This window comes from Dendronephthya gigantea, unplaced genomic scaffold (genome assembly GCF_004324835.1).
Source record: "Dendronephthya gigantea isolate DGI-Jeju-01 unplaced genomic scaffold, DenGig_1.0 000073F, whole genome shotgun sequence".
Taxonomy (NCBI): domain Eukaryota; kingdom Metazoa; phylum Cnidaria; class Anthozoa; order Malacalcyonacea; family Nephtheidae; genus Dendronephthya; species Dendronephthya gigantea.
In genome coordinates, this window is record NW_021163083.1 from 585788 (window position 1) to 610974 (window position 25187).

A 25187-nucleotide genomic window follows, 5' to 3' on the forward strand; every position below is an offset into this window, starting at 1 on the left:
TGTAATTACATCGTTCTTGCTACATCGATGACAAACGGGTCAGACTTACATTGCCATTTGATTGCTGTATATTTATATATAGATATCATAGTTTCCACACTTTCATTTAAAAAAAAACACATTCTTCATGTTCTTAAAAGATACGAGAGACATGATGGAAACAGATGCATGATAATTTATGGGTGCATTTCAAAATCACATTTTCTACATTTCTACCATGCCAACAAAGCGGATTAAGCTAAGAAAATTACTGGCAGACAGACGTAAAAAACAGAATTATTTAGCTAATGTTTGGTTGCATTTTTTATAGACGTCTAGTCGATTTGGTTTGACCTATGTTAACTTTGCTTTAGACCATCAATTACTGACATTGTATTTTTGAGAATATCGTTACTGACAGGCTTTTTTCCATTCTTTCTCAATATGTGCTTATTATTTAACCCATATATGCATAAATATGCCGTGTATGTTACGTGTGATTTGAGTTATGATCAAAGACGGCAGCCTTATCGACTTCCCTACAAACAATGATGTAGTTGGAACTCTGTGCGCGTCTCCATCATGCAGTTACGGACTTTCTCCCTCTTAGTTTATGCTGAAATCATTACTAAAAATCCAGACCAACTAATTAGCATAAATAGCGTTAAACATTAGCGATTAGAGCTGCACGCTTCACGCATCTAAATGTCTGTATGGTTTCAGGGTAAATAATGATGTTTACAGAACCCACGCCATGTTCATTAATGGATGAGGACTTTTTTATAGTGGTGGTCATGCTAAAAACCAGATTCGGGGAGCTTTGCGCACGCGTGAACATGAACAACGCACTTTACGCTGATCAATCCACGGTGATTGGAGTGTGGGGCTGTCCACGTTTGTATATACTCTGTTGCGTCTTAGTGTTACGGCTTTCGCTTAAAAAAGGCGCCCTAACGTCATGGAACGGTATGGAATTGGATGACCCACAGGTCAGACGATCGTGGAGGGAAATAACGCCTGGAATTCCTGTCCACTCAGCAAGAAGCAGCCCGCATGATAATCACTAACAGCCTTTTTCTAGGTTGCTAAACATGGTGGATGTTTTAGCCTAATTTGGTTGAGCAAAAATGCTTTACAAAATTGCAAAACGTAGTCAACTTTTCCGGCTTTTAACCCCGAAGAAGTTTTGTGAGTATTCTAGCCAGTATTTCGTGGAAGTTGTTTGAAGTGTGTACCTAATGCAGGTATCTAATAAGGCGAAAAAATAGCCATGACCTAACTTAGGATTTCCCTCATAAATCACGTTTTGAAGCTGCTTGCTATGACAATATTGCATGTGACTGAAGAATGTATAAGTATTACAACTTAAGCATTAGTGAATGAAGAACATTATCATAACAGAGTTAGATCAATTTCATAATCGTAAAATCAAAGGCCTGTTTTTAACAATGACGAAAGTACTCTTCAAACTTCAAAGTAGGAGTGTTTTGTTTCAATAATACCAGAAAACCTTTTCCGCTGTTTGCAATAACAAGATTAACCGAATTATGTATCTTTTCGTGGTAAAAATGTTCGTTTGATCAAGGTTTGAGTATTATAATTATCTGCATCGCGTCTAAGCAAAAGTTTAAAAACATTTTATTATGAAATAGAACTAGATTAACTACCATTTGATGATGATTTAAACGTGTTTTGTAGTTAAACTGACTGAAACCACACAGAATAAGTCAAGAACATGGTTCAAAAAAATTTATTCATCGCAAAAAAAGCAAATGCGACGTGAGAAAAGATGCACTTAAGTTGTGAAATTTAATCTTTTCCTATGGCGAAATCTTACCCGAAATTCAGAAACGTACGTCCAAACTATTCTTTGAAGTCAAGCGGGGTTTTGATTCCCTTTGATGCAGGTGTGGCGTCATCGCCGTCATGAAAGCAAAGCTGTATAAATGCCAGAACAACGCCTTCCGGCCTCAAAACGACTCAATATCAAAAGAATATCTGCTATTTTCCCAAAGCTATCGCGTGAACAAAAAGGTTACATAAACACTTGTCAAAAGGGTGTATAATTGTTCCGTCGTTCAACCGACGAGAAATGGCTCAATCGGAGAATTGGGAAGCTTATATCACACGCACATGAAGTGGGTCAATTAGGGAACCGCCATTTGTTGGCGCAATAGACATTTCACCAGGAAGAAGTGATGAAGTTTGCTTAAATGAAACACATATTTTGTGCTGGTTTCTGTACGAGGTGACGAAAGGTAACCTTGGGACCTTTGAAAAACTGGATTCAGGACCCGCGAAGAGATTGCTTTGCAAATGATCTTGGAGCGCTTTTCTGAACAGTAACCACGTGTGCATACAGAGAAGGAAAAGCAAAATCTTAGATCTTGAATCTATGCGGGTTAAGTATTTTAAAAGTGATTAGTTTAAAACCAAGTAGTTGCATGTTAAAACACTATCGCTTTGTGAAAATGTAAAATGTTTTCATTAAACGATATCTACCATCTCTCTAAGAAAGGGTATACATGAAATTTTCAAACGCATTATATCTTGCTTTGAATATATGCTTGGACGCGTTATAGTCTAAGGTTTGAGGTTTCATTTCAAGCCCACAAAGAACAGCTTGTATTGAATTGCTTGTATATTGTGCAATAAGATTGTAGTAGGATCTCAAGTGTTTCTGGAGTTTATAAGGACTTGGAACATTACCACGACCAAACCCCTGAATGCGTCCAGGTTTTAAGTTGCCAATGCAGTAAACATATACTCGAAGAGCCAGGAATGACCTCATGGCGTTTCAATGCTCTATAGGGTGGCCATAATCACTCCGAATTATTCCACTTGTCTCTGGTATTTGGTGATCTTAATGTTGGAATGCTGTGCAACACTATACGTCTGAAATATGTTTCGCTCTGTGACTTATAATCTATGCATAAGTGGTTTAAACCAGGACTGATATCACAGATCGTTTGTCAAATTCGCCTTCGCATGGCACAGGTTCCGGCGCTCTGATGTTGATGTTAACACGAGAAGGCTGGTTCACAGTTAAATTACTGCTGACAGAAGTAAAAACTTAGGATGAGGATTGTTCTGTTACTATAACCAACGTATGTACACTTTGCGACGCGCCCTTTAACCCAGATGCAGTCCATAAATACGGCTTGCTCGCATAACCAAAACATGCATCGCCGAATGCACGCGAGATGAAAGGCCATGAAACAATTCGAGTTTACATACAACAAAATTTCATGTTTGTATTCAATACATCATCATCGTTTGCGCAATTCAGCGACATCAAACGGTGGTCTAATTGTTTTTCATTTTAGAGAATTTGTCATTCAAGTATCCCACAATTTAAACAAACTTCACTTCGTCAATTTATGAAAAGCATTTCCTAATTTAATAGTCAGACCTGGTCGATTTCATTTATGCTAACGTGTTGATTGAGCAGTATATACGCGACGATGATTTCATTTACTCAATTTTTTTATGAAAACCATTTCATGCAAAGACAAGGACCCCTTTGATCAAAGTGTATCGTAAATTCCCCCAGCTAAATTTCACTCAACTTTGATAAAAAATTGTTGTTGGAATTGATATAGTCACATTATACTTTCTAATGATTTCGCTCCAACGTGTTATGTATCAAAGCGTGAACACACAGTCATTCAACGCCGGATTTTCTCTAAATGAAGTGATCAATAATTAATATCATTACCAGCAGCAAAGTCTAGTGTTTTGCCTAAGGTGCTGTTATGGTCGGGCGCTTGGCGTTGATTTACATAAAAAAATCGGGGTTAACTCGATCTTAGTAGAGGAATCGCTTTTGAAAATTCCATAGATACGATAACGGCTATATTATTTAAACAAATGTTTATCGTGCCAACAAAATCCACGCAGGTGGCATCTGCAAGACCTTTACTTCGTCTCATAAAACGCAGATTGGTATCTTAATTTATATCTTCAAATTAACATAAAGGTAAAAAGCCTTTAAGCACAGGAAGCCCGAAGCTTTTGTGATCGTAATTGACCGACCATTCCCCTTACAATCTTATTGTATCGCAAACCTTTAATTGTCCTAAACTATTCTACCTATTTCAGCGCAGTTACTGGTATTTGCGACACTTTCAAGCGACGTAACTTTTGCCCTTATCGAGCTGACCGCGACTTGATACATTTTATACATTTCACAGCGTTTTATAATTATCGCATCAGTGCCATACAATTCGCCAGTCAACGTGAGATTGTTGACTCAAAAGATATTTAAATACTCGTGAATGAAAATACTTTGAAAAGTACGCGAAGATTAGGTGAACCAACGTTGGCTCGAACCAACGCGCAAATTAGCAGGTCCATTTGAACTAGATGACAGCACAGATAGTGTGCCATTGCAGTTTAAATTGAAACATTGATACGAATTGCGCGGATGGCCCAAATATCCTAACACGAAATGAAATATTTGGTTTATAAACACAAGATAACAATCGTATATTCGGGAAAGCATAGATCCCTAGTGTACACAGGTTATGCGACTCGAAGTCTGGGAGCTTCTATTACAAGCTGACATTTCCTATAGTGCTGTCAGGATTAGGAAATGCTTTTCACCGGTTCAAACTGACCCTGCTTCGATTCGATCCCTGTTTCAAAAACCATCGACCGAAATTAGAAACATCACTTACGTTTTGAGATGCCATGCGGTTTCACGTCGATCCCTGCGATGGTAGACTGTCCGTGAAGAAAGAGCAGAATTGCAGAGCAGAACAACATAGCGGACCGTTTAACGAACATCCTGATAACAATATATGATCACTCGATCTTAATGCGTCTAGTGGACACCGTGGAAACCTGCTTTAAATGTCCCTCTTAGGCAACACTTAACGCGTTAACACTTTAATATTAACCGAAATATCAGGAACACATGAATCGGAGCGACCCAGCAAGAAAACGAGTTTGGTGTGAAACGATATATTTATATATACACAAATAATGGACGCAGTGTTCGAAGATGACCCTGTTCCCTGTGTGGAGCCTTTGGAGTGTCGAGTTATAAGCAAGTCTTCAGTGAAGGTGATGATTACGAATGCCTTGATTCACAGAGGGGCATCTTTGGTTATACAGATTTGAAGTGTTTGCAGACCAACCCATGGGTCAAATATATATGACGTTACGCGGGTGCGATTCACTGGGTATGGAATCCGTGATTATCATCATCGATAACGTCCGCAGAACACATGTTTGGCACAAAGGTGTCCTCATCTGGGTGTAAAATGATTCATCAACGACGCTGCAGGACAGCACGCGCCTATATGTATAGCTTGCTCTGACACCGCATGGGAATATAATAAACACTGACTAATACTGCCGGATCAATTCCAAATTATAAAGCTTTTCCATACAACTGATCAACAATAATACCAATTGAGATATGTTGGTTTATAGTATACGCCCAAAGGGATTGTAACTACTACGGCCAACCACGTAAGATATCTGATAAGAGTTGTAAGATGTATAAGGTATAATGTGAATTTATTTAGACGATCAAAATTATATTAAACAAATATATAATATAAACCGAAATCCCCTATAATAATTTGCAACTGTTTGTTTTGTAAAGTGCACCATCACAAGGGTTGTGGATTAAACGATTACGAATGGCTAATAGATTTTTAATGAAATATTTTCTCACATATGATAAAATTTGCGTATAGGCCAATACACAAGAAGTGCTTCTCATCTCTCTCTCGCTTTTGCGTGTATTCAAACCATCATTGTTGCATGAAAACATTGCAGTGTATATTTTAGCTGTTTCAAAGGTATATATGTGCTGAACACCTTAATCCTGTCATACCATACTTTCTGGCATGGTGTTGTTTTTGCTATTCATGCATTGTAAATTTCAAGATTTCATCAAGGCATTGAAAATCAAAGACTCTTCTCGACACGCAGTATCAAAAATGAGATTCAAGTATTTCATGCTTCAAATACTAGCTAATGCATGACATAGCGCATACCGAAGATCGATATTGTCAATGAGGATATATACCAATGCATCTTTGGAATATGCTGGTGTGGCCTCCTCTCAGTCCTCTGAAAACTAACAAGGTTCTTTGTCCGGGAGAGAAACACATAACATACCAATTAAGCACGCTACCATTCAGTACTGACCAATGAGTCATACTTATATACATATATCATATCAATTTTGTATAGATAACAAACCGCGGCTTAAATATATAAAGCACTAAAGAGAGTCCAAATATATTCCGGAAACATAGTAGTTTACTTCTAAAATCAATATCACAACATTCGGATGTAACGCCTATTTTTACTAAGTGACATAATCTTGCCGACAAAGTAGCCCGAAAAATGCTTTGGTGTGCGAAGTTTTGTGCTTAGGAGGATAATTAGGGACTTTTTAGTGTCTATATTCCCACAGGAATCATCAGAAAGTCACGTCTATCTTTGCCTAAACTTAACTGAAAAACTGTATATTCCCAAGTCCATCATCGTAATAATATGATACGTATAATTTGAAACTTCACTTGATCATGAAAACGGAGTGGAGGAAAAAATTGGAGATTTGCTTATAGGTATTTGAGCGGCAAAGTTTTCAAGAACTGTAAATGGGTTTATGCAGGATAAAAGGAAATAGGATAGATTTTAAACCTTCTGAAAGAAAGCTGCTAAGTTTCTGCAAGCGATGAGCGAATAAAATTCGTGAAAAATAAGCCAGCTAATTAATGTAACTTGTTCTGTGTTTCCGATGTGTTTGGCGAGCAAGGAAATGTACAAGAACATGCACTTGTCATTAAACTGTCCAATAAACTGCCTAACCTGCAAAAAAAATAGCTACGTGTCTTCGAAATGCGTTTTTTTTGAGAAAAAACCCGATATCCCTATGTAACCTTTGAGTATAAATATCAGCTATGACAGAAACGGTCGGAAATAAAATATCGCATGGGACATATTCATCGATATATGCCCTGAAGAGTCGTTTGAAATACAGGAAACGTCCTCAGAGTAGCATTACTGTATTTTATTGACCTAATATAGTCTTAATTTGATCCTTACGGATATTTAAACAATATTCTTTTATGTAATTTGAATATCTGCTTATAGTAGAGAAGGTGAGAGAATTACGTATCACTGAAAAACGAAATATTTATCAGTGTTAGCTTATTATCTATTTGCAAGCTTTTCAAAAGCGGTCAGCTCAAGTATATGGATATATATGTTTGAAAAGTCACTTGCAGACAAAGATGTATAACTCTATAACTGCTGATCGTAATGGAAGAAAGGAATGAAGCATCTATCGCCCAGGGAAGTTGTGAAACGAGAAAACAGCTCTGGATAAAGAAATATGAAATTATCGCGCTATACCATTGATAAAGAAAACTCTTGCGAGAAGGTGAAACGATACCTAATTGTCGAGGAGAATATTTGAGTACTTCTTCTGGGAAATTCGCTCTGCGGCGGGCAATATTGAACTCGAAATCACTAGAAGGTGATAACTCACGAGTGGCTACTAATGGTTAGGGCCTAATAGTTAATTTCTTGTCACGACGGAAACTGGGGGATAAGAGGCGTGTAGCTCTCTTCCTTCGAAAACGAGGCAGAGTTTAACGTTTTTCACAACGGCTCGACGTTTCTGGATTGATTTTTTGGCGTGGTTTGACAGGGATTTATGGATTAAAACTACATCTAATGGAGCTTTCTGTGGTCTTGATATGGATTTTCACGGCAGCATTCGTTAATCTCTCTTTCCGGTAAGGGATTTCGTGGAGTTTCGTTGGAATTTGATTAAGCTTCAATTAAGGGCCTCCCAGGTGTTTAGATATACCAGCTGCCAATGGAATTAGTTCAGTTACTAGGGAACGAACCAACACGATCTATTGAGGAAGGGCGTACCTCCAACTGTCAACTTTTAAGTGATGATGCTCTTTTTTAAAGTGCACTTTCCCGCCAATTTCGGATTTGAAATGAATTTTGGGGGCAGAATGAATTCCCTGGAAACCAGGTTTAAGGTTCCCTTGTTTAAACAGTGCCTCAGGGAATCCCAGTTTCCTCAACTTTAACTGGCTTCCAAACCCTCAGCCGTATTTTTTGCCAAGCATACTGAGCCAGCGATTTCCATGAGTGCCCGGCAGTGGGTCAAAGATGAAAGATCAGGGCTGTAACACGCTTATATACCAGAGAGAACACATACTTGAAAAGTAAATCATATCCGCGGTATGATCCATATTATCGATTATTTAAGAGGGAGTTACTTCTATGAGATTATCCAGGAGATTATTTTTAGCCATATGTTGACAGGTGAGAAATGTCATGAAATTTCTGCTAACAGTCCAAGAAACATAACACAGAATCCATTGCGGGTATTCAAACCTTAAAAGGCAAAACTTTTTTGCTTCGTTGCTAGACCTGAAGAGCTATATATGTCCTAAACCAATTATTGCGTACAGATTTTGCAAATTTCATTTAGTATTTGGACTCTTTCATGGATTGCTTGACCATAATAAGTTTTTTCCTGTCCAGATAGTATATCAAAATGGTAAAGTAGTTTTTTTACACGTGTACCAAGCTGCTTAGAAGATACAGTAAATGTTTATTGAATTCCTCAATGATAACTGACGCAAGCCGAAAAAAACTGCCGTCCAGTTGTCGCCAAAGATGAAGGTTTCGAGGCTAAATACCAGCTTGTCGTCTGGCATTTAGAGAATTGCTTTCGACGAGTGGATTTGTGTTGGTTTCGAAGGGAAAGTTGGGAAAGGACTTCGATAGAACTCAAGTCAATGATCGATCATAAAATATAATGCTATTATTGCTATATACTCTGTGCTTTTTACTCAGGATAACACATTATTGTGCGAAGACGAATTACTCTTTAAGTTGGATTGCGTGCGTTTTGTAATCGCAACAAGCTTGTCATAAGCAGCTATTATTAAACGGATTTCGCTTTCTTTTATACAAAGATTAATGTCTCAGCACTACAAAACGTGTTAAATTCAATTATCTTTGTAGATCTCTGAGAGTGCGTATTTACAGTTTCTTGATTACAAAGATAATTGATTTCATAAAAATAGGCGCGCATTGCGTAAAACGAACGTTGTATTCTGAACGATACAGTCAGGATTAGAGAATCGCATGCAAGTATTCACAACCGTTCGATAGAGGTTCGAATCGTCCTTGTTAAGCTGGGAGGGTCGGTGCATTTCATAGACTAATATAGCTTTTGTTAAAAAGCCTTAATTCACAAGGTTAAAATATTAGCGAAAAAAAAAATTGGGCACTGGCTTATCGAACGATCTTTAACTGCTAGTCTGCGAGGCATAAAAAGCAATCTATATGATTTGGCTCACGGCCATAGCTTTCGTCCGCACCATATGTAGCTAACCTTAACAAAACGCTTTACTGCCGAACTTAAAATACTGGTGAATCATCTCACTGCATAAACACACAAAGAGCTATCAGTCGTAAGAGAATCTAGACTGTGGACAATCGTCTTTTTGCTGAGAGGAAGGAACGTTCTAGGAACACTTCTTCATCATTGGAGAGGAAACACTCGTGATCTCGAAAAGCTAGACTATATTTCAGTACGATTAAAGACTTAGATTTGAAGCACCGGAAAGTTCAACAAACTTTCTTTGTTGACAAAATATTCACTTCAGACAAAGATATCTGACTTTCAACTGAAGAATTTGTTTATTTCACCCGTTACGTAAATTAAAAATTTGATATTAAGGTAAACAGCATTTGATGGAAGAATTCCCGCACGATGATAACTATTGATAGGTGGTTCAAGTGCATAAAGGACCTGGGATGGTCGAGCAATCATCGCTCTCTCTATATACACACACATCACTTTTCCTTGCCAGTTTTTTTTTACGTAGACGTATATATAAAACTACGAGAGCAAGATCCCTTTAGGAACACACAATTTTTTTTCAGCAGGACTGGTCGATTTGGCAAGGAAACACACAAAATACTTGGCATCACCATCGCTGTAACCAACTATATAAAGCTTGCATGTCTCAATTGAAGAGTGCAAATCCGTTTCACGCGGATTTGGCATCAGGAACGCGCACGCTGCCTAAAATATTTGGCCTCAATTCAAAAGCCTATTTTGGGCAGATTTTCAAAATATTGAGATCAAATTTTGATCTCGCAGTTCTGTCCAAAAAATGGCACGCGCTCCGAGTTTCGAAAAAAATTCTCATAATAATTTCTAAACTGGATTTCGAGGATTATAAATCTACTGAACGAAAGCTTACCGTCAATTTCTTCGCATCTTCTGAAATATTCGCTACCATCCTTCACAAAGAAACATTTCCTGAAACTTGGCTCTACAAGAGATAAAAAGTACAGTTCATGGTTTATACTGTGGCTGTAGTCTGTAGAGAAGGGACGGCCACGGAATCTCAAGCTTTTGACACGTGAAGGGGAAAATAATATAGGAATAAACGTCCTTTATGCTAAACAAAAGCGCGCGCCAGTCCTACGGACGCCTGATCTTAGCACCGATATAAACAATTTTCCGCTCCCTGTGAATTGATGGGAATGCCCTAATTTCACTTTGCAGATGTTTGAAACTTGTCTATGTGAAACTTGTCTAAACGATTTCTTTGGCTTAAAACAGCAATCATAATCGTTCCTAATCCTAAATTGAAAAAACATTGCGAAATATTACATCGAGCATTAGATGTTTTTAAAGATAGATTATTAGTTGAGAGAGATAACGTTAGTTTATACGTTACATATGATTAACATAGCGCTTTGTATATTCTTTGCTTTGGTTAGCTTGGAGAAGGGGTTAGCAAAGAGTTGCCGCTAGTGTAAGAAATGCTTTCGGCATAGTTCTAGAAAGGAACGATACACACAAGTCCTGCTAAGCTAGGAGGATGCATCCATGCTGATTTCAATGTTCACGTTATCAAACACAAGGGGTTTGCTGGGAGGAAGGTTATGAGGCAGAAAAAAGCCAATTCTTATAATTAAAAAGTATACAAGCCGACAATAATCACCCAGAGAACAATGTACAGGCGACGCTTTGTTCTATAGAGATACACGATTTGATTAAATTCCCAACCAGCGAAATATCGGCCATGCATGCATAACTGAAGTTATCGGGAATTATAGATGACGCGGACGAACTGTAATTATGTCCAATTACAAAGACGTATATTTTCTGCAGAGGATATTGCAATTATGCTGTTCAAATCAGCTAGCCTCGAAGCGTTCGTCAGCGTGAAATACCACACAAAGCATGTATAATTTGTGTCAATGCAAGCGAAGATTCGATTCATCATTTTACAAATGATGTGTTGACCCTGTTTCCGTCATCTCGTGACCTTAAGAACGCGAAGTTTACTTTATGGTAAGAAATAGCCACTAATCTCATTAGAAATATTATTGTAAAACAAATTAAAGGGTATTAACTAAAGTTATCATATGTTATCGCTATATAAGGGTAAGTGCCAAATATCTTGTTTGTCATGTTTGACAAGCCTTGTAATAACTTGCGTGCGTTTTTTCACGGAAAATGTTGAAACTTGGCAGGACTTCGAGTCAATTTTCTGGCCAGAAAAATTATTCAAAAGACAAGACAGTTATAAAGGAATTTTAGAATCAGGGGATGTAACATGGTTGCTCGTTTATAGCGTTGCAAAATTAACTCACATTACTAGCATATAGCTATATAATATTAATTCACAGTGTCAAATGGTATACTATAGTGAAATATTTCATCGTAAGATTTATAGCTTTGAAATATTTGTGTATAACTATTTAAAGTGTGTGTTTTAATTGCCTTAAATTTTGCCTGAGATAATTATTTGTCAGCATAGCAAAGCTTTGGAAATATTTGCACCCTAATGGGGTAGAAAAAAAACACAGAAAATATATAGAATTTACGATGCATAAACTTTCTGCATGTAGGATACTTTAGGATTGGATTATAGTAATCAATTTCCAAGTCGGTTATTCCACATGTACATACATGCATACTTTTACACTTCCCATGCAGAGGGTAACAAATTGCTGTTCGCACATGCAGTTACACAAGATTAAGTCGGATTTGAAGGCGCGAAACGAGTTTGTTTACCTTACAGCTTCACTTGTGGGGTGCTTCAAAACACAAAAACAGCAGGGAATTATGTCAAAGTGACGGTATACGACAATCGTTGACTTTGAAACCAAGGGGATTTTGTGCTTTCAGATTTAATGGGGCCGAAATTGATTACCACCGAACAAAACGCGTTAAATAACATAAATTTGCGTCAGAATTTGGGTTTGACGTTTAAGGGGTTTAATTGCTCTCCAAGCGGGAGGCTTTGATCCGAACGAAAAAGGAACATTCTAGACTCACATTTATAGTGCATTTACTAGTTTAATTGCTTAAATTTATCTTATTTTGAAGTGGACATTATGCTTGGTCATCACCCATGTCGCGAGTATGGCTTTTAGCTGGACGCGATAAACTGTGTGACAAAACAGGCCATGGTTATCCAGAAGCTTATAGCGATGTACGTAATTAACAAAAATATTGACTTCAGCTTAGAAAATATGTACAAGAAGACAGTTAACGATTCGCGATCATAGAAAGATGACGTTTATATAAAGTTGAACGGATAAAAGACTAAAGAAACGACAGGAAAACCTCTATATAATGACGTGAAATTTTGATACGACAAAGAATAATCGCCTGAATTTTATGTCGGCCTTTCCAAGGAGACCTTTTCGCTTTCTAAAACATTTCCGACGCGATGCGATACTGAGGAAACAATTTGCATCCGTCAAATCGTAGTGGGTTGTAAAATAATTGTTGCTGCCTAAAGCTCTGTTCACACGATTCAATTTTGTCGGATCCAATTCACTTCTGATGGATGTTTTATAGTTTTTTCACTTGCAATGTATATTAACTATAAAGCCAATGCAGAGCTGCTTTATCAATAACAAACTACTTAACTACATTCCATCTATCAGAAGTGAATTGGATCGTGTGGATGGGCCTTAAAAGAAACACTTGCTCAAAATTACACTCAAGTCCAACTGATCCTAATATAAACCAGTGTTCAAAACACGAAATAAACTCAATCCCAAGCATGACTTTACTTAAGTTAGCGATTAGTATTAAAGCAAAGTAAGGTTTGCCGCTTTGGGGTCAGTATCGGGTTAGGATCGGGATTAAGATTTAAATTTGGTAATATTCGCTTTTTCTTCTATAAATTTTGTTGTCTTATGAAGAATATACTCAGTAAGAAAACATTAAAACAACCGATTAGCCTTTCTAACGACGTTTTGAGGGTACTTTCCGGCAATTTTCTCAAATGGGTTTAAAAAATTACAACAACATGAAAAGCATTCTTTTTTAGAATCAACAGACCATTTGAAGAATAAATTCAGCCTAAAATTAAATATTCGTCATCGTGAGAAAGGCTAATTTAAAATCGTTGTCTCGGGCTCTTTTTGATTAATTTTATTCGGTAAGAACAACCAAAAAATTGGTTGTTTTAACCAAGTTCTAGTTGTTTTAACCGCGTACAAATGGACCAATCTGAGAGACCAAAAATGAATGTTAGATGACTTTAAATTGTTTGCTGTTTTTTACAGCGTCATGTACGTGCGCTTGTGCAGAATGAAAAGTCGACTGTAATAAAAGAATACATTTGTCTTCAAGAGCCGGAAGTTGGCCCATTTATCATTGGCTCAAACCAACTCGCAGATTGACGAAGGTCATTGTGAGAAAACGTGGTGTGAATTAGCGAGCCCATTAGTTCTTCAAGGTGACAAAAGAGTGTTTGTAAAATATTTTCATAACCTTCCTTTGCGACTAATTTTCCGAAACACGATTCGAGATGATACATCGTCATCAAGATGACAAATGAAACATAGTTATTTGACAATTAGGTTTCACCAGGATGAAATCGGAGGTGCGTCGTTTTAAAAAATCCAACGCAAGTTCGTTCTACCTGGCTGCCTTTTTTATATAAACAAGAAAAGCCATTGCGATTGTCTACGGGCAAGTGTAATTAAAAACGGTTGGCAAACTAAATTACCTCAAAGTCATGGGAATTGTTTTTTTTTTACATTCAGCTTAGCTATAGAGATCCTGCGTGAAGATAAAAACAACTAGAAATATGCACCAAATAAAGCGCTGAATACAAAAGAGGGATGAAATAGTGATGATTCCTGGTTGAAATAACCAAACCGCGCTTAATTCTCAGCGTGGCAAATACATCATACATGAATTCATTTCAAGCCTATATAAGCTGTAGCTGGTGCACCTGAGTGCTTGAGAAATTTTCATGGAAACCAGCTGTAAATTAAGCCTGTACATGACGAAGGTTCAAAGGAAGATCTTCGAAGATAAAATGGGAGATTGCATTTCAAATGAAGAAATCGATAGTTCGCGAACACTTCAGGGTCGTCGCATATTTGTGGTGTTTTGCATAGAAAGCATAGTTTAGTACTTGGAGATCGGGCCTATATCGCCATCTGTAAATACGCTCCTTAATAAATGGGTGGTATTTTGCATATTAGTCAGAAATGCATGAAAACGAGTTTCCTTAGCGTTGATATTACACCACAGTGAATCAAATATTCGAGGTAATGCATTGCAATGTGCGTTACACTTCCCCGTTCCCTGATTACTATAGGCAACGTGTATCGGGCCAACATTCCAATGGGGTCATAGTTCAGATGACAGTCTGAAGACATGGAATCTTGCTGGGTAATAACTGCCCTTGTAGAAGTGGGTCAAAATACCTAACCTTAAGGTGAAGGTTGCATTGCTATTGTAAGATCTTTAATCCAACATCTCGACTGTTTTTTTCCGACGTTTTTCGCCATACGTGAATTTCAAATTCTAACCGCTAAATTAACGTGTTTCGTCTGCTCACAAGTTGCTTTCAAGAAGAATGATATTTGATTAGCTAATAACTGGATTGCTATTGAGCCGTGTACTACAATTTAATGATAGTCTGTACCATATAATCGGCGAGCTCTGATTGATTGCTATATGCTCTCTGCACATTGTATTAATACCCTTGCTAAGCCAAACAGACATAAGTACACGACTTCGCTAAGTGGTTGGCGTTCTCAAAATGGTTGATCGATCCATTTTCCAAATCTCCATATCAACACTGCGATCAAAAAAAACAAGCGCATTTTTCCACAATGGTACTAAGAATGTAGCAATTAGCCGTCCAATTTGCAACACTACGAAAGGAACACCAAATTTAGCTGCCTGATTCCGAAAGGGATAACGCAATATCATTCACATGACTACCTGAGGGTCACTTAAGCGAATTCAGGCCATATCGTCACGCCATGTGATCAAAAGTGTTTTAATTGATTTCATACACACGATCTTTTGTATCAGCCTGACATATTGTTTCCGATGTTACAAATAAACAAGTGTTAGAATTCTGGATTTCGCTCGAATCCTATGAGATGTCATAGGACAGTTGTTTCCCAGCGATGTACAGCAATCTGCGCGCATTTAAATACCAATAGCGTTGCACATTGTGTGAATGTGGTGAAATAAAAGCAAGCAATTTGTCTAAATTGATAAGCACAAATAATTGTTTGAAAGAGTGGCGTAGATATGTTTTTGTCAAGTCTGTGCGAGCGTAGTCTGTGTTCTAGAGATTACCACGAATTCTTGAGATAACATTGTGACAGGGAATTTTCAGGGCTGTTTTAGTGGTGACGGTAAACAATGCCAAGGCATTAGCACGCCTGTTTAAGCCTCGCCACATTAGCGCCTTCACGTGCTAAGAATGACTATGCGCCAAGCTTTGGGGCACGCGGAATCCGAAAACCACCACCACAAGGTGCGCCGTTAATGGTCGCCCGAACCTTTGGTAACCTTTGACCAACGAAGATGTAGACTTAAACTTAATCCGATATACATGAAAATGTAATTCATGTTGGAATATTATGATCACATTAAATTACATAAACATTTACCCAGGTCAATGCGAAGCAAAACCGTGGGAAGCTGTGGAAACAGTGGGCGATTCCTCAGGGGGGTTTAAAGTAATTTCACGATGTTTTGGCAATAAAAGCAAAACAAACTACGGCTAAATTCGCGTTATCCTCGACACTTTATCCTCGAGTGGTATTGTATAAGGCTGCGAAACTCCCCCAAAATACAGGACTGTCATTACGAGTCCATTAAGCCATCACACGTCCGTGGCTTTGAAACAATTAACAGTTCTAATAGCTCCAATGTTGAAGGGGATGTCGTCAAACACTGCTGCGAATGTATTAAATATTCCAGGCAAAATGTTGTTAGAATTATGCCGAAATACCACGCTTTCTCCGGGAGGTAAGAGAACGGAGATTTTCAGACAATAAACACAGAATGTTCCCGTCTTAGGTCTTATGGTGTCGGGCAGAACGGCTTCTTGTAATGACGAACTACGTTTATGATTTTCCCAAAGCTTTAAATAGATCTCATCAGCGCACACAATATATTTCTCAAAAATTATAAACAAACCAAGGACGACTGGGACACACATTGACGCGAGATTTGTGCCCCATCGGCGCGTTAGACAAGTGTACCGGGTTTATAAATATAATAATATATATGTCATAGTATATTCTGTAACCTCTCGAAATGTCGCAATTACCTTGGTCATAAGGGTCTCCATCTTCATTCGGAACACCGTTGGCAATCTTCGCTTGTTGAAAGACTGTCAACACCAGAAACGTAGCAAGCAACAGCGACACCATAATTCACCTAAACAAGCGAAGAGATTTGATCAGGGCTTGCAAACGGTACCGTCCATTCCGACCCACGCGAAATTAGTCGCACGGACGAGGAGAGAAATACGAAACTTACTTAATCGCAACAGATTTAAAGGAAAACAGCTACACCATTACGAGCGTGTAAACAGTAGTGTGGACGAACACAAAGCCTGACTTGACCGATTACTGACCTAAATAAACCTTCAAGACGGATATGAACTTTAAGCGGTCATTTGCATATTTCTTCGCTGTAATGAGGCAAGCCTACCACGCCCCCAAAGCGAGTATGAATGGACTTGTGGTAATTAAAGAAATTTACCAGCCCGCTCTCCCGTTGGTAAAAAATATACATTCATTTCATCTCGTATGACAAGTCGTATTGAGCTAAGGTGTGTGAAAAACCCCCTTAGCTGTGTTCTTACGAAGGCGGACGATGATGACATAGAAAGACGAATGACTTGACAATTAAAGCTTGGTTGAAAGACACGATAGAAACAGACCTTTCAGATTTTACGAATCTCGTTCGATGGTTCGTAGATGGAGCTCAGGGGCCGGTTGTTCGAAAGGCGTTTAGCTTAAACGGTGGTTTCGCTCCGAATGTGGAAACTGCTGGAAATGACTGCTATGGGCTCAGAGAAAACGTGAAGACACAACGCCCGTGACTGGGTCGTAGCTCGCCTGCGAGGTACAACGAAACCGGCCCCCGGGGAGTCCAAGGAGAGGTAAGGCGATAAGTGGGTGGGGGGGGAGGTAACGTTGTTCTAGCAAGCACGAGCATTTCGTTTGAGAACAATTGACGAAGTAGACTATGGGCCTAAATTGGATTAACTTTATTTTAGCTAATTTTGAAGTTAATATAAATTGATATGAAGTATTACCGACGGGGGGCAGCTTCTTCAACTCCCCCCTCCGGTACTCGCTTTCCATACATGGCAAAGTATGGCGAAGGTGAAGGACAATTTGGTTGCCGAGTCTTGACGGGACGCCTCTTAGCAAGTCTTCAAACAAAGGTTTGCTAGTGCAAGAAGCATGACAAAGTGGCCGGAGAAAGCGCTTGGAACGCAAGGAAAAGCTAAGCAATATCCTCTTATATACATCAATCAAACCCAGAGAGACCCTACCCAACCGTGACTAACCCTGTCTTCGACCTGTGGTGTGCAGAGGGTAGGTAGAAAAACCAGCAATCCGGATTCGTCACCCGCGACCTAATCAACACATAAGATCAGCTGTCTTCGGGCAACCATGGGATGCCAATTTACTTGAATAAAGCGAAAAATCTAAGTCATTCTTATAGCTCCCGACTTTTCCCACCTAAAAAACACGTTCGAAGCGCTGGTGAAATTTCTGTTTACTTAAATGCTTTCCTGAAAAAAATGGGAGTGTTCGTGTGAACACGAGATGGCTCTCATCATCTTCAGAGTTATCGTAATGTCCCGATTTGTGTACAGAGCAAACAGCTTAGAACCTTTATGGGTTAAACAAACAATGCGAAAGATAAACATTGTAAGTGAAGAAAAGGAGAATGCAGTTCCGGATACGGTGGACGTGTAAATGAACAGACAATATACAAGTGAACGCTGTGGGTAGAAATCGGATACAGGGGATCAGACAAATTGGCTGGGCTACGCGCCAAATACGAAGGCGGTAACCTGCATATTGTTCGCTTCTTTTCAGCTTTCGCAAACATTTTAATTACTTTGGATAATGTTCTAATTTACTGAGGACTGATGGCGTATCAAACGCGCGGCGATCCGAGGGATCAATGAATCTCAGGAAAAAACGCTGGGTCTATGATAGATCATTCCTATCCCATTTCAGAGATATTTACGCTCCTCAGGGACACCGCAATCTTTAGATTGTGAAAAGTTGGCAGCGCTCTTGTTGAGAGATGGGACCACTGGCCTTTTTTATGCGCAAACGTATATGTAACCTATATGTAGAAAACCTATATGTGATTGGCTTTTTTCGCATAACTGCTTTTAAATTTACTCTGTGCAAAAACACACGCGTCTTTAATGACATTCTTCTAAATTTCAGACAAAGGTTCTCGGCTCGAAGAGTCAAACTCTTTGCCATATTTTTTCGTGAGGCAGGCAATCTAATCGCACAGTTTATCTTTATATGAATAGCTTAACTCCTTGCTGCTCCCTGATGGCGCTACCTACGCTGAGAGCTATCAGTTTCCCAGAAGATTATGCTATAAAAAAGTTATGAACATCGGCTGAAGAACAAACTAGACTCGGCAGAAATACAAAGAAACGATGGCTTATAAACAAATTATTCTACAAATGGCAATGCTATTTTAAACAACCAATCGGTACACAACTGCTGCGAGAGTAAATATAGTCACAGAACAATTCATTAAAAGTCAAGCCTTTTTTAAAGAAAGAGTTGACAACTGATCTAGAACTGTATAGAACTATTTTTCTAGATCTGTGAAGTTTTATCTGTGATTGTCACGATCCGGTCAGGCGAGAAGTAGAGCAGTAATATGGATGGATATTCTTAACTATCTTAGATTCGATGACAGGTAGCTTACAATTATTCTAGAACAGGCTTATCAGAAACGAGACAGCGTGAACTATAGTCTATATAGTTTAAGGTAGATAAGAGTAAAGAAGAGGTTTATGAGAGTTGGTAATGTAAACAGTAGTAAAGATAGCACTATATTGGCATTTGTTTTGACTGTCCTGATGACTGAAAGATAGTAGAAAGGTTTAATCAAAATGCCAACAGACATTATGTTAACTGTTTTTCTGAGTGTTTGTGCATTTAGTTCCAAAATAACTCGGGAGCAAGCAACCGTTACCTTTGCGAAGAGAACCAGGAAATCATGAAATAATTTTGAGGTATTAAAACAAATAAACAACACCATCCTGGAAGGGCATGCAATAGTGATTCCGACGGTAGCCCATGTTTGTTTCATTCCATAAACACTTGATTTAATACCTCAAAAGTCAAAATCATTTCACGCTTTGCTTAATCTCGGGTGACCGAGTACATGCATGCAAGCAGCCTGTTGCTCCTATAGTATCTAAATCTGGACACTCAAGACGTGTGATCTTTTTATGGACAATGATTCAGTTCTCGATTATGGCTTCGTGTTTGTTTTTGTTAATTTATCGCAAACGAATAGCATTAAAAAACAGGAAAGGCACGTTCGATGGCACTCATTTCAAATGTAGGCGGACGGATGTTTTTTTAAGGTGCTATAATGTTTGCTAGTGAGTCACCCCTGCCGCTGAAGCAAAATCTTCAAAACTCTTTAAGGAAAACAATCGCTAAATATATCGGCTTAGAAGATTTACACGAACAGAAACGTGAGAAACAGACCAGGTGACTGAGAGTCGAGTGCAAACAAGCCAGTTATGAACGGTATAGACACGCACGTCTGTCAGACTGTCTGCGGTGATGACACACCGATGAGTAGCTAAGTTATGGATTATATGATTCAGTGCACAAACTTTTTTTTATCGAATAAAATTAAATGTAGGTAATAGGTTAAGAGTGCAAAGGAATGAATATTGAATCGTATTCTTCTGTTTGTTCGTTTCCCCAGTGATTCTAGAATTGATTTATTTGGGATGAGGTATGAATGAAGAATCCTTGCTGGCGTTCGGTGGTAGTTGGAACGGAAAGATAAAACCTTTTGCTTCGCCTCCTTCAAGAAATGAACTACGGATTTGTGGGATCCTGATCATGACCAGGAATCAGTCATAAAACGCATGCCTCCATGCATGGAACAAAACTGACCCCTTCTCCAAGGTTGATGTAACTTATCCCCGTTTCACTTAAGTGCCCAACACACACTAATGCAAGAACCCATAGTGTCCCCTTGCAACCGTTGCCCCTAAGCTAACGCACCCCATTTCCATCCAAATTTCATCCATTTCCATCCAAACACTCAGTCAAAACCAACACCCATATCATCCAACAAACATCTGTCCCAAAAACAACAGCTATCGGAAACCGTCAGCACTATTTCTGCACAGGCATGGACGCACTTAAATATATTGCTCACGCTCTCAAAATAAACGGATGTAGGCTGGCTGTGGATAAAGAAATCTCAAATAGGCCGCTACTTAAGAACAGAATCTTATAATATACAAACAATATACAAATAATGAACAATAGTTGCGTTTATGTTAACATAAAGCCTTGCAGGTCAGTAGATCTTTTCATATCGGAGGTCCAACTGCGGTAATTTCAAGTTAGCTATTATGACCGTATCTGTTGCATTGTAAATCTCGCTGGCATTGTACAAGTCGCGTATCAAGGCCAATTCCCACGGGTGATAGATTCCCGCTGCGATTTTCTGCTTTTGAGTGATGCGAAGGAGTGAATTCGTGTAATGCGCGGCATGTTTGTAAGTGCATCATCAGAGCATTTGTAAATTATCCGCTTCTTCACATTCATAAAAAACCCGAAGTGGTGGCGCCTAAATTGCGAGAGAATCGTCCGTGTGAACTCGCCTTAAGTCATCATCAAACGTGTACTTACATTGGAACACCCTGTTGCCTGTCAACACTTTAGAAATTACAAAATTCGTCTTTCTCAGCCAAAGGAACTGTTGCGCTTTGCGAACGCGAAGATTTCCCAATAAGAATCTCTAAAAATAGAGAAACTTTATTATATAGTCTGGATTTATATCCCTGCGACTCCAACACCGGATGCCTTTTGTGCGTTTTGTACACCAAATTTGAATAAGACAACACAAAGTTTATACACGCTTGACAAGGTTATGAAATTAATAAATTTTAGCAGAATAGATGGGAGGATCTAGGTTATAAATCATGTTTGTTTAGACACGAAGCACGGGTTTTTTGTGGGTATTGTTAATTTCCAGTTTATAAATGTGAACATTTAAAACATGTTCGCGCTCTGCAGGTCGTTTAGGTTCATCAAAGGAAGGCCAAATGCCGAAAGGCTATCATCACTACAGAATTGTAAAAGCATTGTGCGTTTACTAAACTTAGCTCAAACGATACCTGAACTAATTAAAGTTAGCAGGCGGGAGTTTAAACTAAGCCTTTATGGGAGTTTCATAACTTTCCCTGTGAAACGATAACAAAAGTTGACCAATTACGTGATGTCATGGCGATTCATCTTAAAATGAAATCAACCCGCATTCAAAATTTTTACCACCTCGAGAGTTGTGATGGGAATTAAAACTCTGAACTCCGTTGTCGAGGTTTTAAGTCAAGATATAAAGCTTGACTTTACTTTTAAAAGCTGAGCTTTCAGGAATAAGAAGCTATACGAAATGTCAATTGATAATACAACTGAACCTTCATCGCGGATGGCAACATCTTCATCGCAATGTCGGCCGGTGTTGTTGACAAAATATTTTTCCTGACCTTCACAAGTCTTAAGGAAGTGCATCGCTGACTATAGACCTCACACAACTTTACTTAAAAACGTCAAAACTTAAAAAGCTAAGCACTTTACGGGAATTAAATTTATTATTTTAAAGCTTACGCGTTAATTCTTGTCCTGTCTATACGATTTAATTTACAAGCTCGTCTGAAGTTTAAATGGATGAAGTTTACATCATGAATTCATGTTATGAGATTTGATTCCACAGTTTTTAACTAACTTAGCATTTCCTTTCGTCAAACCTGCTAGGATAGAGCTATGAAAGATTTTCTAGAAATGCTTGATATGGCTAAAACAGTGCTGATATCGAAAGGGCTGAGCTATTTCACTCTGCCTTTAAAACCCCGCTTCAGAACGTAGGATTTATCAAATGTAAACACAGAAAAGATACTCACAAGTCAGCTACAATGCCAGTGTTAAGTCCAGGATTTCAAAGCAATTCGCCAAAATTACTGGTATTTTTTAATGCAGTTGTTTAAAATGGCAGCAAACAATCGTGAAAATGTATTAACTACCAAATTCTCTTGATGATGTTCTCCGGACACATGCTGTATAACCACGCGTGCATATTTTTCATGCCATATTAATTCCCATTTGGGACTAATATCTGCCATTCAAAAGGCAATACACAATTCATAAAAAGAATACGCCATCTTTAAAATCCAGTTCTCTTGAACGATTTCTGTCTTTGAGTATTATTGAATTTACAGACACGCAGTAGCAATTATTACTCCGGCGTCAGCGACGGAGTTGAAAATTCGCCTCGGTTTTGTTTTGTTTTTTTATTTTTTTTTTATTTTTTTTTTTATTATTTTTCGTCGTCGCAAGTCTGTAATGGCGCGAAACATTCTAGTATTTAAAATGTGTATGTGATTGGATTTATCTATGTCCCAGTCTTGTCTCCTAAGAGTTGTGGTGCACAGCTTTGGCTAATTTTCCGATGCGCGATTCGATTTCGCTCGCACAATACGGCAATTCCTCCAAGAGGAACAAATAAACCGTTCTTTTCATGCTTTTCGATTAAGTTTAGACTGAATTGGGGTAAGAATATATTTAATACATGTAGATTCTGGTCCTATTTTAGTAATATCGCTGCTATTTCGCCGTTTAACAAGATGATGTGGTCGTGTATGGGCGCTTTGACTCGTCGTAGTTTGCACAGGATTGAAGATATAATATATATAAGCGCGAATGCCAAAAGCAAAGTGTAAGACAAAGCGAATGTATCATGCGGTTTATTTACATTTTTGAACAATTGAACTTCTATACTTTTTAAAGTACGATGTGCTTCTGAATTTCGCGATGGAACATTTAGGTTCGCAAGGCGTCTAAATGCGAATATGAACTGCATTGTTTATGTTCAGAAGCTCTATATTGAAGACTGGCACGTGCGCCGGAGTTAACGCCAGAACAGGCGTCTTGTTCCGTTGAAAAATACGATTAACAAAATAATTTGCCACTTCCTTCTTTATTATAAATTAAGAAACCAAATTTATTTTACCATAATAAACTATAGTTCAAAAGTACGTACCAGTAAATATTTGTAGCACAAATTGCAAATTTTATTGCCCAGAATTTGTCGAACTACAGTTAAACCAAAGAACACTCACCCTTATATATTACAGTATGTACTGTTCCTAAATAGTTCTAAAAGCCAGAATTAAATTGATTCTTCTACTTCTCCTCTGTTTTAGAGAATGGAGACAAACAAAAACGTCTTAAAAACGCACAATTTCTGTTGTGTTTCATTCCACTGCAGAACAAATCCTTTTCCATGTGCACTTGAATACAAGAATATAATCGCAAATCTAATCCCTTGAACCTTAATCTCCACAAATCCCAAATCTATTTGGGAAATTAACCTGACCCCAAGATTTGCATATCAGACAAAGTTTACACGAAAAATAAATTTGTTTAAACTAACCAGTAAAGCAGCCGTTCGTGTCAATATTTCTCTTCCGGTAGTATTATTGTTAGTTGTTAAACATCGAGGTAAAAACCAGGAAATCAAGTCTGACATATTCATTTGAGCACACGTTTCATTACCTGACTTTAATGCGGTTTGTTAATTTGCCTTAGTTATGCAAATTTGACAGGAAATTAAAATGATTTGAGAGTTGATTACATTCCCAATAATCTTCCCTAAGACTTTTTTCAACTTTGACAATAAAGGTAAAATTTAGGGTGAAATAAAAATGGAGAAAAGGTAGATTGTGTATTAATTTAGCTAGCAATGGGTAAAACGGTACGTGAAGGTATAGAGAGATACATGATCGTGTATAGGGATACATAATGGTACCGATAGGAGAAGAAAGGTGCATGAAGATACACAAAAGTGTAAATGGGTATGGGACGGTATTCCACGGGATATAGGGGTAAAATGGTATAAAACGTATCATAAAGATACAAGGCACTGAAGGCAGGTACAGCAAGGAGTATTAAAGGTACAAAACCTACAGATAGACGTATGATAGACATAGGATGATATAGAAAGGTATTAAAGTAGGATTATTGGTGGAAATAATGATAAATCAGTAATAAAAACAAGGCCATTCATGACCCATTAATTGCGTAACATAAATACATGACCAATTCATATTACTGTATAAGGACAGCTATGTCTTCATATTAATTAGGTCCTATGTGGTCCTATTCAGATATTATTCCAGTCAATGTTTGTTCCACATTAGAAAACAATACCTTCAGTAAAACGGCCTGTTCTGTCTCTCTTGCGTGCGCGGAATTAACACCGTTTACATGAAATAATATTTCCTATGTTTTCCTGTAATTTAAACGTAAACACGAAATAATATAAGAAAACAAACTAGGCTTACCTCTCGAATTACTCCAATCGCTTAATATAGAAATTCCCAAAGAGATGGAGCATTTATAGCCACGAAAGAGGTCGTTAATTATGGCAATGATACATCTAACTTAGAATAGCATGGGAAATTTTTGAAAAAAATTGTTTGGACGGAACTGTGAGGTCTAAGATTACGACAAATTACTACCAATCTTTTTTTACCTCAAGGAGGATGATGCGTGAAGAGATGTGCGTATTGACATAGTGCTGTAATAAA

At 38.1% G+C, this 25187-nt stretch overlaps 1 protein-coding gene across 1 annotated transcript in view; it reads right to left on the minus strand.

Annotated features, from left to right (window-relative positions):
- LOC114531587 (collagen alpha-1(XVIII) chain-like) overlaps window positions 1-16927 on the minus strand; it is a 32137-nt gene extending 15210 nt beyond the window's left edge. The window contains 3 exon segments of the mRNA XM_028553197.1: window positions 10251-10322; window positions 16614-16723; window positions 16826-16927. Of these exon segments, the coding sequence (XP_028408998.1) occupies window positions 10251-10322; window positions 16614-16716 (175 nt within the window). The 5' untranslated portion in view covers window positions 16717-16723; window positions 16826-16927.
- Window positions 16928-25187: the final 8260 nt, after the last annotated feature.